Genomic DNA, 14,079 nt, shown 5'->3' on the forward strand with positions numbered 1-14,079 from the left:
CATGCAAACACCTTCTATCAAGGTAGGATCCCAGTGGTGTGTGCCCAGGATGCTGTGTGTAGATGGGGTGCTGCACGACCCACCTTGAGAAGATGATATTATCTATATATACCACATAGATAACAAGGAATCATCTCCCACCAGCCTTGAACACGAACAGAGTTACTTGGGAAAAAAATTGAAAGCATCTGGAATTCTACTGTGTTACATTGACTAAAACTTCTGAATCCCAAACTGGGAGCTGAAAGAGCAGAAGAGCCCCCACTTATTGCAGACAGGTTAATTTCTAGCAGCAGGTAACAGAGCAGAGTGGAACTATCCTCAGATTATAAATTAAAGGAAAAGTACCTGTCACCCATTTTCTTATCACCTCTGCCCCCTTTATAATCCTGATTCCACTTTCCTAATGGCAAAACAGGGTAATGTCTATGCTTGATGTTCCAAAAGACTGGTTATATGATCACCCACACATTAAAGTGTGACTTCAGAGCTTGAAAGATGGATTGATGGTTAAAGGAGCTTGCTTGAAAAGCCTAATGGCTCAGATCCAATTGCCTAGTAGCACAAAGCACAAAGTAGCACATGTGTCTGGAATCTGTTTGCAGTGGCAAGAGGCCCTGGAGCACCCATACACACTCACACACTCTCTCTCCCTCTCCCACACACACATATACACACACTCACTCTCTCTCTCTCTCTCAAATAAATAAAAATATTTAAAACTTACAACTTCATATGAAAGATAACTATATAGAACTTATTACCATTTTGTCCAATTCTCAGTAATTAAACATTTAAGAGAGTAAAAGCAGAATAAAAATCTTCATGTTGGAAGTCCTCATTCATGTTCCTACAGCACACACCTCCTACAACATCCCTCACCCATCATCTCATCCCAGAAGCAAGAGAATCCAGGCTTTATCCTATCCACCTTGCTCTGATCCCACATGGCTATGTGACCTGGAATGAGTTACTTAACTACTCAGTGCCTCCACTTCCTCATGTGCCCAGTGGGGATAGTAATAATATGCACCTCGGTGGCTGCTACAAAGACGCAGTGAGAAAACCTATGTGGGGCTCAGGCACTGACTACTCAGCACATGTCAGCTATGAGTTCCAGTTTCCACGGAGGCAATAAGCTGCTCAGGGGGGAAAAAAAAGTAGGCTGAGTGGGTCAGGAGTAAAACAAGAAGCATTCCGCAGGTATTCATGTAACTAGTTCAAAATGCAATAGTCATTCTGAGCTGATACACTGAGCAAAAATAGGCAGTGGGTTGGAATGAGCCCCTATTTATAGCTTGCCATCTCTAGTCTAAAAAAATAACTGTGGGGCTGGAAAGATGGCTTAGTAGTTGAAAGTGCTTCTTGTAAAGCCTGATGGTCCAGTTTCAACGCCCCAGTAGCCATGGAAATCCAGGCAATGCAGTTTGCTTGCAGTGGTGGTAGCCCCTGGTGCACCTCTATTTTCTCTCTTAAATAAAAATATCAATGAAAGAACAACTGCGGGAGAAGAGAAGATAGGAATACTTGTCAGGAACATGTGACAGAAGGAATCAGAACAAAAAGCATCAGTAATCAAACAGGTGATGGGACTTTCCTAGCAAGTCCTTGTATGACAGAGTGGGTGTTACATCTACCTCATTAATGGAGGGAGTGTGGCTAAAGTTCTAGCCATAAGATATCAGAAACACCTGAACCACAAGACACTGCAGAGGGTAGGATTGATCTAACCTAAACCTTCTACATCTTCCCTCCCTCCCTCTCCCTCTCTCTCTCTCCTCCCTAACTCTTGTATATTTGTTATATTCTTCCTCATTTTCTTAGTGGGCACTGACCTGTGACTCCCAATACCAGCATGTGGCTATCATCCACAATGAGCTTTTGATCAGAGAAACCTACAAGGTTTCCTAAAAGAATGACAGATTTCTGTCAGAGTACTTGATGACCCACCAAAGGTTAGTGGTAAGACCCTATTGCTGAAGACACCATATGCAGCTGACACATCAAATGGAACAGCATGGCTGGAAGCCAGGAGACAGTCAGTCCCCAGACAGTCAGCGTGTCTAGTGCCAGAAGGTGCTACATGGGCTACTGGGGGAAATAACCAATATCTCTCCAAGCAACTCATGGTCTAACCTACTTAGCAACAAATAACCAGTTGTGATGCCCACACAAGTGCAATAGTGGCACACAGCCATGATGGGGAACCAACTGCTCTTGGTTTGGCTAACTGATCCCCTCAGTGGTACAGGACCCATAGCTGGAGCTGGGAAACAAGTCAGAATCATATCCAAACATAAACCCTCTCTCCAATATCAAGCTACCATCAATCATGGCCTACAAGAGGGCCTACACGTATTAAACTCTCTATAAAAAAAAAAAGCAAGGGTTATTTCATTTGTCATGGAATAAACTTACTCTCTGGTGGAGAATCTGCTTTTATTTTTCAGATAGATGCAGATCCTAAAGAGAGAGCCATCCCATCATACCTCAAAAGAGCTCCGGCTGAAACTAAGGAAAATTAGCAAAACAAGCAACGGTGCTCTTTTCCTGATGAACCACATACCAGCACAAGGGGGAAGGAGACCAACACAGAGAAAAATCAACTCCTACCAAACAGAGAGTCAGCGCCTCAGAGGACCCCAATACCTCAGCACTGAAGCAGACCAAAAATGAACCCAACATGGCTCAGGGAAATTTTGCGGAAGAGGGGGTGGAAAGAATGTCAGAGCCACATGATGGGTTAGGATATGCAGAGACATTTATCGTACCAATAACTGTGGGCTAACTCCACAAGGCATGACCCATATACCTTAACAAGGAAGGGCCAATGGGGAGGGGATAGGTCATGGATGAGCCTAATAATGGTACCAAACTGCCTGTATTTGCTGAATAGAAAACTAATAAAAAATAAATTAATTTTAAAAAAAGAAATCAGAGGGCTGAGACAGACGACAGACACTGTCAGATGACAGCAGTGGCATCAAATCGTCCTGGATGCCTTCATTTCTTCTACTAAAAAAGGAATCTACTTTGCTCAGGCTACAAAACTGGCTTTAAGGTTTGAAGTGGACTCTCATGAGGCAACACGCACACTCTTTCACATTCTTCTGCCTTAGAGGCACTAGTTCCAACCCAGTCTTTCTGTGTACACATTATCATTACTCTATGGATGTCTTTCACTCATACAGGAAACACAATAGTAAAAGGCCAAGCTAGGGTCAAGAAATTATCTCCTCATGCTAGGCATAGGGCTATGACAGGCAAGTTGTGTGTAAGTCTAACCTATTACAGGGAATAAGCTTGTATTTCTCTTGACTATTGACAGGCACAATTCATACACTTCCCCTAAGGTGGCTTCTTTGGGCAGAGCTGGCTCCATAGATGACACTCCTGAATCTCCCTGACCAGTGTCTTCATCTCCGTAACACTGCTGGCATCACAGCCTTACCTGTGTACCCACAGGACAGGAGCTAAGGAGCAGGAGGGGCTCAGCACCATGCCAGGCAGACTACAAGCCCTTGGCAACACTCCTTCAGAGGTACTTTTCCAGTAGGGCAACCTCTCTGGCTGTCAACAGTGAGCTAGGCCCTCGTGAGCCTCAGCGCTCAGGACTCTAACCCTCGCCCAGGCCTCAGTCTCTCCATCTGTTGAACAGGCACACCACAAAGCCTCCTGGGTGATGGATGTCTTCCCAAGGGCCTTGCCTGCCCATATAGAAGCTAAGTAGCGATGCTCCTGCCCGCTAAATCCACTCTCCATTGACTATATACACCACTGCTCAACACAGCAGATGAACTGTCACTCCTAGCAACCAAAATGGAAAACATGGTCCAAACACATGCCCATGCATCAGCACCATTAGAAGGGAGAAGCCCCATGTTCCCCTATGTCTTTATAATTTACAGTTGTTAATTTGTTCTAGTCAAGTTACAAATGACTTATACAGTACCCGTCAATATATGTTTGCAGCTCAAACCTCAGATGTGTAGCTAATGGCTCTAACCTAGCATGGCTAGGGAGTTACAGAGAGTGGATAGGTTTTACTTTCTTAATAGAATCCTAAAACTGGGGAGTCTTTTTCAAATAAATTACATGAAGTGGCTTAAGGGTCTCAACAAGCACATCAGGTGCATACTTTCACCCACAACATCCAAACATGAAGGGTTTGGGGAAACCCAGGGGGCGACCTACCTTGAGGAGCAGCAGCCCAGGAGAGAGCCCCACTCACCTTCTCGTAGGGGATCTGCAGCAGTTCCAGCACCACTGCATGTGCACCCATGTTCCGCAGGAGCCGCTGCTGCTGTTTGCGGCTTTTTCTCACAGAGGCACTCTCTTGCACACAGAGTTTGCTAAGTCGAATCAAAATCTGAGACAGAAATGAGCATCAGAATACTAGAAACCATCAGGTAGGGATCATAATTCATTACAAAAGCTACACTAGGGGCATTCCTCTACGTGGTGTCCCTGGTGGTTGCATTAAACAAAATCCACATGAGACTAACAGCATTTCTTGTAAGATAAGCAATACATCACTGCTTCAGTAGTCAGTGGGACAGGCTTTATCCAGTGGAAGCTTCAGAAATATATGGTACTTGAATAAAGGCTGCCCCTACAGAAGGAGAACTGAGAACACTCAGATGTTCTGTTAGGTAGCATGGCTAGGCTTCCAACTCAGACCGGAAGCTAAACCCATGTACTCAACCTAAGAGTTCTATTTTCTCCCCATGGAACTTGACATGAAGAAAAAGCAGAAGTGTTTGTGCCTTCAGCTGGCCTACCACTTATAAAAGCTCTCTAAGACTAAGAGAAGGTAAAGGAGGCAGGGGTAACATGGGGAGACTTACCTCCTTTACTACTCTGTAGTTGTAGCTGCTGGTGCTTTCATGCTTTTGAGACTTGTTATTCCCCTCCTAAGGAATCAAAAGGAGCAATGTGGTTTGTACAATTCTTGGTCTGCTGTTTGGTTGCTAACGTGAGCACCCATCTTTCAAAATAGCAGACCTAGTGGGCCTGCAAGGGAAACCTGATGGGAATTCTCTCAACCACCAAGTGTCTTCACATGTTCCAGGGTATCCTAGAAATGAAGCTCAACACTACCTTTGCAGCTTCCTTTCTGGAAGAATAGCTACTGCCCTGGCTAACCAGCAAGCCTCCCTTGGGAATCAAGTCCATCCTATCATCTGTGTTGATATAGAAAAACCCCGGGAGGATGGCTTCTTGATTCTAGATGCTAGTCATCTACTTGGGCAGTCTGATGGAGTCTTCACTCACCTCGGTTTTCTTGTGCTCATTTTCACCAGAGGCACTGTCCATGGTCTCATCAGGGCCCTGGCCTTTGTACACCCAGAGCTCTGATTTCTCCACGATGGATCGCAGCTGGTCCAGGTCTTGTTTGATCTGTTTGTAGTTGTCCACATCTTGGCTGGTAACCAGCAGTTGGACCTGAAGGAACATGTTCCATTAGTTGCACAAACCTTAAAAATACACTGCACACAATGGCTTCTTGGCTAGATGTTACCCGTGTCAGCCATGGGAGCTACCTGTTTGAAAGCCTGTAGGACCTCCTGCCGCTGGCTGAAGTGCCGAAATAGTAGCTGGAGGGCCCCTGACACCAGAGGTGGATAGTCGTGCATCGTCAGGTGGAGCAGGACCCTGAGGAAGGTCCTGCCACCATGATCGTCCAAGTCCAGTGGTGTGTTCTCCTCACTATAGGAACACAGGGAGCGGAAGAGGACAGGTAAATCACAGACCCTCCTCAGGTACAGACCCCGACCCACCTGAGCTATGTCTCAAACACTGGCCTGTCTCACGTGACTTCCCTTCCTATGAGCTCCTTTCACAAGGAATTTTGCTTTAACTATCTGATGGGAGGAAGCAGCAGTTCAGATGTTACAATTGTACACTTTCAAACCTAAGTTCTTACTGTCCTAAGCTAAACAGGCAGGCATCACAACATGACTCCTGACATACAGGTAGGCTATAGCACTCTTCACTGGGTTCATCAGGAGTAACTGCAAATGGGTGGGCTTCTCCCAAGTTCTTTAGGATTCTGTGATTCAGCACTGGCCAAATCCTTTGTGGTGAAGGAGCAGCTTTATGAGTTTCCAGCCTTGAGCATTAGGCAGCTTGTTCTATACCAAGTGTAGTCATCAAGCACTTGGACGTGAGCCAGGGTCGAATGGCCATATAAGTGTGCATCTTAGTGACTTCCTTGACAGCTCTCCACTGTATTCACTAAGGCAGGGTCTCTCACTTGGATTCAGAGTTTGCCTACTCAGCTAGTCTAGCAAGCCAGCTTGTTCTCGGAATCCCTAGTCTCCACTTCCCAAGTAGTGGGAAGGTGGCCTGTGTGGCATTTACATGGGTGCTGGGGATCTGAACTCTGGTCCTCTTGCTTGCACAGCCAGCACTTTATCCACTGAGCCATCCCCCAGTCCTGATCAATGTGGAATTTTTAAGAGGGGTTCACATTAGGAACACCTACAGTACAAATGTGTTTTCTTTGTTTCAAAAACTCAAGAGCTCAGGGACATAACTATAACACACCAATCAATGCAAGTATATGATGCTAGGGACTTCTCTGTTTAGACCTTCCTATACTTACTCTTTCAACTCTATTCCACACCACTTAAAAATAAGTCATATAGGGCTGGAGAGACAGCTTATTGGTTGGAGTGCTTCCTTGCAAAACCTAAGGACCCAAGTTTGACTCCCTAATACACACGTAAGCCAGATGCACAAGTGGCATAAGAGTCTGGAGTTCATTAGTTCATTTCCAGTGGCTAGAGGCCCTGGCATAACCATTCACTCTGTCTGCCTCTCAAATAAATAAATAAAATTTTAAAAAATATTTTTTAAAAAATAGGTCTTATAAAAGAATGCATTTTAGCACAACTTAAATGCCTTCTGTCTTAGGCAGCAAAGACACACATGCATGCAAGCACACACTCATGCATACACACACAGCACCCAAGGAAACCATGACTTAAATTTAAGAGCTCTAAACACAGCAGTAAAACAACCAGAACCTAAAGATAGTCACTAATATGGTCAAGAAAAGCCTTTGAGCACTGAAGTGCGGTCTTCCACATTAGAGACTATCTGCCAGAAAGCGAGTAGAAGTTTACTTTCCTTCCTCCGAAGATGCCCTCTGCCTGCTCTTCAATGTGTTCAAAGTCCAGAGCACCTGAGAAGTAAGAGCACAGAGCTTTAGGTATGAACATGCTAGGAGAACTTCCCAACAGTGTTGCGTGACAAACCTGCTGGGACAATCGTCTCCTGGAGTCATCCACTGCAAAACTATGCAGCCAGCACAGCCCAAGCAATGCACACATGCCTGCCTTTTTTTTTTTTTTTTAACTTGCTATGGAGAGTGATGGCCTCATTCCAAGGAAGTGTAGATCTGTGACAGGCAATTACTTCTACCAGTACTCTTTTGCTTATCTTTCTTCATTATTTTCTTGGTGAATAAAACTTTCAATACAAGTAGAAATTGCTAGTAGATGGAAAAGTTTCTTGGAGAAGTGTCATCACTGTTTGGATTTTTGATACCTCATAGATAACTAACACTGCAGATCCCAGTTGTCCTAAATCTTACAAAGGAGAAAGTAAGATCTATCCCAGAAGCAGTAATCTCCAAAAACATTCACATCTGACATCTGACCATTTTTCTAGGAGATACTGTTTGGATCACCAAAGCAAAATACACCCAGTTCCTATTCTGCAGCTGAAATTCAACTGTGGAGTCACTAACCTGGTACATTACTTGGCCCTTCTTGGCTGCTGTTTCCAGAAGACGTTTCTGAAGTCTGGGAATTGCTTTCATCAAACTCCCGTTTAAATATACACAGCAGGCAGGAGATCCTATAATCCAACCTCACATTCAAAATAAACTAAAGATTCAAGTGGAAAGGGAAACAGATTGGTTACATTAACATACCTCCTTTAACATTGTGCCAAGACATAACACCCTGGCAGGGCCTGGTATCAGCTGAGTCAATTACCTTAAGCACTAAGTGAGCCAACATAGCTTAGATTTCATCAGCATTTTCAACAACAGCAGACTTCCACGGGGCACATTAAGTCTGCCCATGACACCTTAGCTTCTAGTGAAAACTTAAGCATCCTGGAGATGGATTAAACACCTGGAATACCACATACTCACTTTCTGCTCCATCCTCTAGGAAGCATGATTTTATCTTAGCCAACTGTGAAAGCCAATTCTGGGCCTAACATGAAAGTGAGGTTGGCTGCTTAGAGTTAAAAGTGAGCTGAATAGAAATGTGGTTTATATTCCTGAGAATTAGCTTCATTACATTTCTAATGTAATTCTGATTGTCCTGACTTAGGGACAGCCCCTGGGCTCTCACTTTTTGGCATCCTATATTACTACTCCTCTACTCCAATAGTCACTTTTCCCATGATGACTGCCAGAACCCAAAAGAAAGGTCAACCAGTTGCATCATTTAGGAACGTAGTGACGTCCCTCCTTCCTTCTCTCCCTGCCTCTGCCTAGGCCTCTTGGTGACCTACCCCATCACAGGCTGCCGCCTCTCTCAGATGGGGTCAGACACTTGGCCTGCTTCCAAGCTCTTAGTTTGTGTTCCCAAATGACTGTTGTATATCCTGTTTGCTACCTTCTTAGAAGCTCAAATTCAGTATTAGGCAAAACCAGCTATGATGGTTATATCTAGGTGTCAACTTGGGATAAAGAGCACCCAGAAAGCTGACAGGAGACTGTGAAGATGAACACAAAAATGGGGAGATGGGCAGAGAACAACTGTCAGTGAGGAAGGGTTCCTTTTTTTGCTTTAATACTTTTGTTTTTCAGCTATGAGATTAGAGCCAATTGGCAATGGCAAATGGAAACAGTCATGTAAGGGGAAGAACTTCTGATGTAGGAGACAGAATTACTGTAATACTAAGCTAAGACCCTGTGTGGAGGGCAAGCAGTATAGAGCTTACCCAAGGTTTCAGACTATTGGCTACAAAACAGGTCTGAACTCACTCAATACCCTGGCTGTCCTCCTTTTCTCCTCCATGTAGGTAATTTTCCATTTCTCAGTGAGGTCGTGTGCTCCTTTGTGAAAAGACTCGTATCAGCCATGCTAAGGAAGAACAGGCACATACATGGCAGGTGTGGCAGACCAATCTTTGCTAAATCAGGTCACTGCACAAAGAGCTTTATGCACTGATTCTACCAAATCCATCAGCTTTCTATCTCAAACCCAACCTGCTTTCTTGTCCCTACCTCACATTTGTTGCATTCCCTAGTCCTAAGACTCTTCCTAGATGTCTACAAGGCCAAATCCTCACTTGGCTCTGATCACACCACCTCACTAGAGAGGCTTTCTCTGACAATTATATCAAAAAGCATCATCCTTGCCCCCACCCTGGATGCCCTTCAAACTATCCTGACCTTTATATTCTAACAACTTAGCACTGATTTTTAAAAATATATGTCTATGCTCTCTGCCACAATTTAAGCTCTTCAAAAGTAGTACTTCAATTGTTTCTCTTCATTGTTGGCTTTCTAGAACTTACAGAGACTTGGAATAAAACAAGTCTCAATGAATGTATCTGTAGGTGGATGGAGAGTGAAAGAGGAAAGGAAGTAGGAGTGGGAGCTGGCCTTGCAACGCTAATGAAACTCTGAAGACAATTATCGCCAAAAAAAAGGATTCGGTAACCTGGAGAAGTACAGTGATCCCTCAGCAAAGCAGATGACTTAGGCAGAGCTAGGAAGGCCAATCGTTATGGAAAACGAAGGTACTTAGGGGACTCTCTAATCACCTGGCTGAACTGGGAAGTATGGCAATAAAAAGCTAAAGGGGTCAATTCATAAATTACATGGAGGGATGAGCTAAGTGTTTTTGATGTTTTTAACCCCACAAAGCCATCAGAGCAGAGGGAGGGTGCCTGAACAAAGGCCCAGTGCACACCCTGCCTCTCCATTTGTACCTGGAGAATTTCAATGATCTTCAGCTTGGTGTCCATGACCATGATGTCTTCCTTCTCTGGCTCTGCCTGCTTCACATTGCCTTCAGGGGCAGCAGCCATGGGAGTCATGGGCAAAAAGCCTCCTCCTCGGAGCACCACCTGGGTCATGAGCTCCCCCACTCCATGGATGGACCGCATCACATTACTGCCTAGAAAGGGTGAGGAGAGTCCTCGGTTGTGACACCTTCAGAGCAAGCATGACACATATGACAAGGGGCAGGGGCTTTCTTTGGCAAATTATTTAACACAACCCTGTTCTGATAATACTCTCAGGACCCAAGGGACCAAAAGGGTTAATGCTCATTAAAAATAGAACATTTCTGTAATGAAAAGAATGGGGGTTTTGGCATCTCCAAAAGAATATTTTTATGTATTAATTCCTCTGCCAAAAGTTACTGATCACAAAATTTTTCTGTTACAGTGCACAAAACTCAGGATATAAGTGTCAACAGGGTATAAATCTGCTGCTAACAAAATCTGCTTGATCTTGGGTATATTTTATCACATCTGAGGGTTAGTATTTTACAAATAAAAATGAGATTCATGCATGATTAAAAGGTATAATGCAAAATGTATGCAAAATGACACAATACAGGACTCAGCAGTTGACAAAAAGTCAGTAAGCAAGTGATATCTGATAGGCATTACATACCTACTCTGACCCTTAAAGGAACATATAACAGTAGATTTTCCTACTTACAATATGCAAAAACCCCAAGATACAAGCCTGGAAGCTGGGGGTGGCTTAGAGAGTAAGGGAGCTTTCTGTAAAAGCATAATGACCTGAGTTCAATCCCTAGCACCCATGTAAAAAGCCAAGTATGGCCGTGCATGTATGTAACCCCAGCTCTGAAGGGTAAAGAGACAGGAGGTTCCCTAGTCAGCCAGTCTAACTGAAAAATGGTGAGCTCTGTTCAGCGAGAGACACTGTCTCAGAGAAATTAAGGTGGAATAATAACAGAGGAGAACCTTGATATCTTCCTCTGACCTCCACAGTGTGCACTCCAGGCATGTGCACCTCCATGCATACATACACACACGACAATGTACTACATGCACTGCATACATTCACATGCACACACCCAGAAGGAAAAAAGAGGCCTGGATTTTATTTCATCACATGGGAACATTTTCCTGAAAAGCCTCATAAATATCAATACCAATGATAGAATGATATGTTCCAAGTACAAGGTCACTTTGAAATTGTTCAATGAAATCTACACAGAGACTCTCATAGGCAGATGCAAAATAAATAGCAAAAATGCTCAGATTGCTGATGCTAAGTCAGGGGTACTAGAAGCCAACAGAAGTGCTCTTTTTTTTTTTTCTTTTTCGAGTTAGGGTCTCACTCTAGCTCAGGCTGACTTGGAATTCACTATGTAGTCTCAGGGTGGCCTTGAAACTCACAGTGATCCTCCTACCTCTGCCTCCCGAGTGCTGTGATTAAAGGCGTGTGCCACCACGCCTGGCTCCAGAACTGCTCTTTCAACTTTTCTTTGGGTTAATGTATTGATGATGAGAATAGACAAGGACACGGCAGGGCAGGGCAGGACAGGACAGCACAGGACAGCACGTGGTGAGGGATGACAGGATGTAACAGGAAAGGCTGGGAGGGCATCTCTCAGTATGGGCACTTCAGATACTCACTCTTCAGCTTCTCCTCATCATTGTTACCTTTATTCTCTTCTCCTTTCGCCATCTTGCTAATGGGGAAGATTGTTGTCACATGCACACAGTCTAATATGGCCAGGAGGATCTTGGTTAATCGTAGAAGGTCAGAGAAGTTGTAGAAACCAAAGTATATGAGGTTCCTAGCTAAGTTTACAACCTATTGTATTTTAAAAAAAGAAGAAGGCAGTATTCAATAATCTGAGTCCTTCAGTTACACTTTGTGCTGCCTAGTTCATAGATGGACTTTATTGTCAAGAGAGGGTATACATTTGGCTTTAGGTTCCGATAAAATTTCTTTCTTTTTTGTGGGGGGGCGTTGAGGTAGGGTCTCAGTCTGGCCCAGGCTGACCTGAAATTCACTACGTAGTCTCAGGGTGGCCTCAAACTCTCGGCAATCCACCTACCTCTTCCACCAGAGTGCTGGGATTAAAGGCATGCGCCAACGCGGCCAGCTTAAAATTTCATTTTGTTTTATAAGAAAGAAAATAATAAAATCTTGCAAAGATACTCATGTGCTTTGACAATCAGTTAATAAAAAATGAACCAAATCACTTGGTATGCTAGCTTCCCAAGGGTAATTCTGGGAAACTCGGCCATGAGCAGCAAGAAAACCTGACAGTGCCGCAGTCCTAAGCGGCACACGTGCTCTCAGAAGCAGTCTAACCCAGCGGCAAAAAGGGCTTGTGATCCTCAGATGACCAGTCTATGAGGATCCCAAGCAGACTCTTTCTCTCCTGTCATCTATGCACAAGGCAGAGCATATCATCATTTCACATGAGCCAGGTCACCTTGGATATATTTCTGCAAGGCCATGTGGATAGAACAAAACTGAACTGGATTTCTTTTCCATCACAAAACCACTAGAGCACCATGGTGATAATCACCACCAACTATAATATTTTCAATTTACCCTGTAGAAAAATGATCACTGAAAAGCACATAAAATACACAAATCATTTTGTCATGCATTACCTCAAATGTAAGCTTATTTTTCTCCTTATCAGAAAAGGGAAACCTCTGACAAACCACATCTCTTAAATACTCTTCCACAAACTCCATCGTCTGTGCAAACCTCTCCTTGATCTCATCTTTGGATGTTCCACTACTGTCGTAGCTGAAAGGAAAGGGGAAAGACAAAAATAGAGTTTCAAGTCTTTGTGAGGTCTTTCTAGGTCATCCAGCCTCCAAAGTCAGCATCCTCCAACACTTCCCATCCTTAGCACCAGCTTTATTTTTTCCATCTTAGCATGTGTCATCATATGCCATTTCAGACATGTATCATGTTTACTGCCTGTCTTTGCAAGCATAGAAGCCTTTGTCTAGCTCTTCACTAACCTTCTTTAACTGTAGCACACAGTGCACACTCAAATATGCGTAGGATGAAAAAAATAAGATTTATAAAACTCATCCCATCACCTTTGCTTGCCTTTTCTGTTTTGTTGTTGTTGTTGTTGTTGTTGTTGTTGTTTGTTTTATTTTATTTTTAAGGTAGGGTCTCACTCTAGCCCAGGCTGACCTGGAATTCACTATGTATTCTCAGGGTGGCCTTGAACTCATGGTGATCTTCCTACCTCTGCCTCCCCAGTATTGGGATTAAATGCATGTGCCACCATACCTGGCTTCACCTTTACTTTCTTGAAGAATGAAATTAATATTTGCCAACCATCGAATTTTACTTATGGCTTAACAACAAAAATGAGATCACATTTCTACTATGATTTCACTAGAGAATGTGTAGTTTAACTGTTACTGCACTGAGTATTAGAAACTCAAGCATTTTAAGTAACTTGAGGTCTGGACAAAGAGAAGGACCCAGGCTTACTCGTCAATGGCAATCTCCGAGGGGATCTCTGACCAGAGGCGGGCGTATTTCACAGGGGTGACTTGCTCCTGGGGGTCTCGGTCCACATGCATGTGGAGCATGAGACGGCAGAAGGATGCCCGCAGGTCGTAGGGCAGGTTCTCGTCAGACATGCAGCGGAGAATGAGGTCGACATCCAGCTGGCCTGAGATTTCATTGATGGCCAGGTACTGGCGGTCCAGACACATTCTTGCAAAGAGGTTCAGCTGGTACCTAAGAGATTCAACAGAAAGCTCACACTTCAGAAATCCTGCAGGATGGAGACACACACAGCAGGGCAGTCCAGGAAGCCCTAACTTTCAAAGGAGTGACACTTGGCCATCTGAACTTATATACCAACTCTCCTAAATGACTGTTGCACACCCAATTTTGGCTTCTGTACTAAGCAGACAGAGGAAACATTAATCTATGCTTCTACATAGTGTAGCCCACATCCGACAGTCATGCCTATCTGACCAGCTGCGCTGACTCTACCACCCTACTCTTGTCCATCACATAAACTAGCTGAAATGGCTAGGTGTCAGATGATAGTCTATTTCTCTTTG

At 44.0% G+C, this 14,079-nt stretch overlaps 1 protein-coding gene across 16 annotated transcripts in view; it reads right to left on the reverse strand.

Moving 5' to 3' along the window:
• Positions 1 to 14,079, reverse strand: part of Itpr1 (inositol 1,4,5-trisphosphate receptor type 1) — a 380,520-nt gene that overhangs the window by 163,956 nt on the left and 202,485 nt on the right. For 9 of the 16 annotated variants that reach the window (XM_045134263.1, XM_045134266.1, XM_045134259.1 and 6 more), the window contains 10 exons: positions 13,496 to 13,747; positions 12,646 to 12,787; positions 11,650 to 11,830; positions 9,964 to 10,151; positions 7,757 to 7,895; positions 7,135 to 7,189; positions 5,544 to 5,709; positions 5,275 to 5,445; positions 4,848 to 4,913; positions 4,232 to 4,369 (listed from right to left, as the gene is read on the reverse strand). In XM_045134263.1, the coding sequence (XP_044990198.1) occupies positions 4,232 to 4,369; positions 4,848 to 4,913; positions 5,275 to 5,445; positions 5,544 to 5,709; positions 7,135 to 7,189; positions 7,757 to 7,895; positions 9,964 to 10,151; positions 11,650 to 11,830; positions 12,646 to 12,787; positions 13,496 to 13,747 (1,498 nt within the window). The remainder of the gene's footprint in view (positions 1 to 4,231; positions 4,370 to 4,847; positions 4,914 to 5,274; positions 5,446 to 5,543; positions 5,710 to 7,134; positions 7,190 to 7,756; positions 7,896 to 9,963; positions 10,152 to 11,649; positions 11,831 to 12,645; positions 12,788 to 13,495; positions 13,748 to 14,079) is intronic. The other 7 variants (XM_045134269.1, XM_045134267.1, XM_045134260.1 and 4 more) reach the window with 1 other exon arrangement.

This window comes from Jaculus jaculus, chromosome 14, assembly GCF_020740685.1.
Source record: "Jaculus jaculus isolate mJacJac1 chromosome 14, mJacJac1.mat.Y.cur, whole genome shotgun sequence".
NCBI lineage: Eukaryota > Metazoa > Chordata > Mammalia > Rodentia > Dipodidae > Jaculus > Jaculus jaculus.